The sequence below is a fragment of the Triticum urartu genome, chromosome 1A (genome assembly GCF_056163025.1).
Source record: "Triticum urartu cultivar PI428250 chromosome 1A, HENAU_Tu73, whole genome shotgun sequence".
In the NCBI taxonomy this organism is placed as follows: domain Eukaryota; kingdom Viridiplantae; phylum Streptophyta; class Magnoliopsida; order Poales; family Poaceae; genus Triticum; species Triticum urartu.
The window spans coordinates 523,299,625-523,302,479 of record NC_141873.1 but is presented as its reverse complement, the minus strand read 5'-3'; the positions used below and the strand labels follow the sequence as shown (position 1 = coordinate 523,302,479).

At 40.9% G+C, this 2,855-nt stretch overlaps 1 protein-coding gene across 1 annotated transcript; it reads left to right on the top strand.

The window, feature by feature from the left end:
• The first annotated feature begins 1,757 nt into the window (after positions 1-1,757).
• On the top strand, positions 1,758-2,589 carry LOC125537274 (anaerobic nitrite reductase NSHB5). Its single transcript, XM_048700565.2, has 2 exons — positions 1,758-1,967; positions 2,048-2,589. Exons 1-2 carry the CDS (start codon positions 1,873-1,875, stop codon positions 2,427-2,429), a joined length of 477 nt encoding a protein of 158 aa, XP_048556522.1. The 5' UTR covers positions 1,758-1,872; the 3' UTR covers positions 2,430-2,589.
• The last annotated feature ends 266 nt before the right edge of the window (positions 2,590-2,855 follow it).

Sequence of the window (2,855 nt, the reverse complement as noted above, 5' to 3'; positions counted from 1 at the left end):
AGTTCCTATAATCCTCATAATTATAAGCCCGGTGTGGTTCTAATATCATCCCTCTACGGCGAAGATTGGCTCTGGACGGCAAAGTGTTGCCGGATCATGAAGAGCGTACGCTTGCAACCAAGTAGAGAGGTCGTGCTTTGGCCTTCCGTTCGAGGGATCGTTCGAGGGCGGTTCGCGGAATTGTCACCAACGGTTAGAGGGACTCCAAGTATGATCTACACCGACTCGTCTACTTCCGCTGCACTCTAGAGTCGGTAACGATCTTTGATCCAAACCCTATATGCATCTTCATATTGTTCCTCGGTGTTCATAGGACGACTTTTTTGTTTTCTACTACATTTCTTAACAACTTGATCCCACTTGGTACATCTTCTACGCTTTGTGTGTTGATCAAGTTGAATCTACTCTTTGTACTTTGACTTGATCAACCTTGTATCTTATCTTCTCTCATCATTAAGATGATGTATTGAATGTAAACAGGAATGCTCACACAATCTTCTTCTTGAATACATGCTTGCAATAGTCTCAACACCTCACAAGACCAACTTTGGATAACTCCTTGAATATCACCTTGGTCAACACATAATCTACTTCTTTTAACCTGAAACCAACACATGGTATTCAAGCAATGCCTATGGACAAAACTTTCAAGTATAACTCAAGACAACCATTAGTCCATAGTGATTGTCATTCATTCCCAAAACCAAATATGGGGGCACCATGCTCTTTCATTAGTGAATTAGTTTTTTTAATCGACTGAAATCCTTTTATGAATTGATTGAATTCAATTTTTTAAATAGAGCAAAATCAATGTTTTGAAATGAGTGAAATCAGTTTCTGAAATGAGCGGAACATGTTTTTGATTTTTCTGAATTGTTATTTTGAAATGAGCTAAACCTGTTTTTTGAAAATGAGTGAACTTATTTTAGTCAAATTTTTTTCAGAAGAGTGAATTTTAAAATGACAGAAATCTTGAAATGACTGAGATCTATTATCTAAAACGAGTGAAATAAGTCATTAAAAAATGGATGAAATCGGTATTTGGAATGAGTTTTTTTAATTGCCTGATTTTTTGTAATGGTGATTTTTCCTTGAATTGTGTGAATTTAGTGAAAACACTTATCTGAAATAAATGAATTTTATTTTGAGTTGAGTGGAATCCGTGTTTTGAATTATGTGAAATCAATTATTTAGGAATGACTAAAATTCGTTGTTTGAAATGAGTGAAATATGCTGTTTTAAATGAGTGAAATCGTTATTTTTAAAAATGATTGAAAATATTTATTTTAACTGAGTGGAATGAGTGTGTTGAAATGAGTGAAATCAGTGTTTTGAATATATTCCACACTCTCGACTTTTAAAAAATGAGTGAAATCTATTTTTCAGAAATAAGTGAAATATGTTTCACGGTTTATAAACCCGTTTAAAATCTACCAAGATTGCTATTGTTTTAAAGTTCTTGTCGACCTAAATTCAAATATGTAAAATGTTTCAAAAAGAGAAATTTGGTTGAGAAGTTATGAGCAATTCAAAATGTTGCAACGAAAATAAAGGGCAAATCTTTAGTTACGAGAGAATAGTATAGAAATGGGAAAACGGATTTGATTTTTCAGATCCGGGCAACACGTGGAAAGATAAGCCAAAAGTCTTCAACGAATTACGAGAGCTGGCTTTTTCTCGTACCACAAGTTTCTGCCCCGCTCACGCACTCAAGGGCCATCAATCTACAAAATAATATCACCTTGAGCCAGCAGAGAGCCACCCATTCTTGCCTATATAAACCATCATCAGAACTCGTATCTCCAAAACGATCGATCACACGAACCAAGAAACAAAAAAGATTAAGATACACGCGGAGGCAGAGAGAATCAAATGGGGTTCAGTGAGGCGCAGGAGGAGCTGGTCCTGCGCTCATGGAAGGCCATGAAGCCGGACTCCGAATCCATCGCTCTCAAGTTCTTCCTCAGGTGTCCTTTCCACTTGCATTGCTCATGCATCATGACCAATTAACGCCTTGCATTTTCTGAGATGACATACTTATATGCAGGATCTTCGAGATCGCGCCGGCGGCGAAGCCGATGTTCCCGTTCCTGCGCGACGCCGGCGAGGACGCGCCCCTCGAGAGCCACCCGAAGCTCAAGGCGCACGCCGTGACCGTCTTCGTCATGGCCTGCGAGTCGGCCACGCAGCTGCGCAAGACCGGCGACGTCAAGGTGAGGGAGGCCACGCTCCGGCGTCTCGCCGCCACCCACGTCAGGGCCGGCGTCGCCGACGCGCACTTCGAGGTGGTGAAGACGGCGCTGCTGGACACCATCGAGGGCGCCGTCCCCGAGATGTGGACGCCGGAGATGAAGGCGGCTTGGGAGGAGGCCTACGACCAGCTCGCCGCCGCCATCAAGGAGGAGATGAAGTTCGCTGCGGCAGCTTGATGCCACGCATGGACTCTGCCTTCATGAGCTCTCTTGTTGTGATGTGTCATGTGTGTACTGTACCGTAAACGCTGCCGTAACGTCAAGTGAGGCAGCCAAAAAAACCACTGTTTTATATAAATCCCGATTATCAATATATCAATTCCTTCAGTTTATTTCATACTACTCTATAAATAATCGCCCTTCATTTTTTGAGACTGTAAAACTGAAGCTAATCCAAGTCCTGTCATGTTGACAGTTTCTAACCGTCCGTTCTAATGACCTTGCCTATCTGAGCCGTTGGATGTGCTGTCAACTCGGACCTCCAAGCTTTAGTTTTTTTTTTAGAAAATTCCTTATATAACACTATTTTAAATATTGTTTTTCTATTTGACACTGGAAATTTATTTCTTCCCTATCTAACACTGTGTCTAAATTTTATTTCCT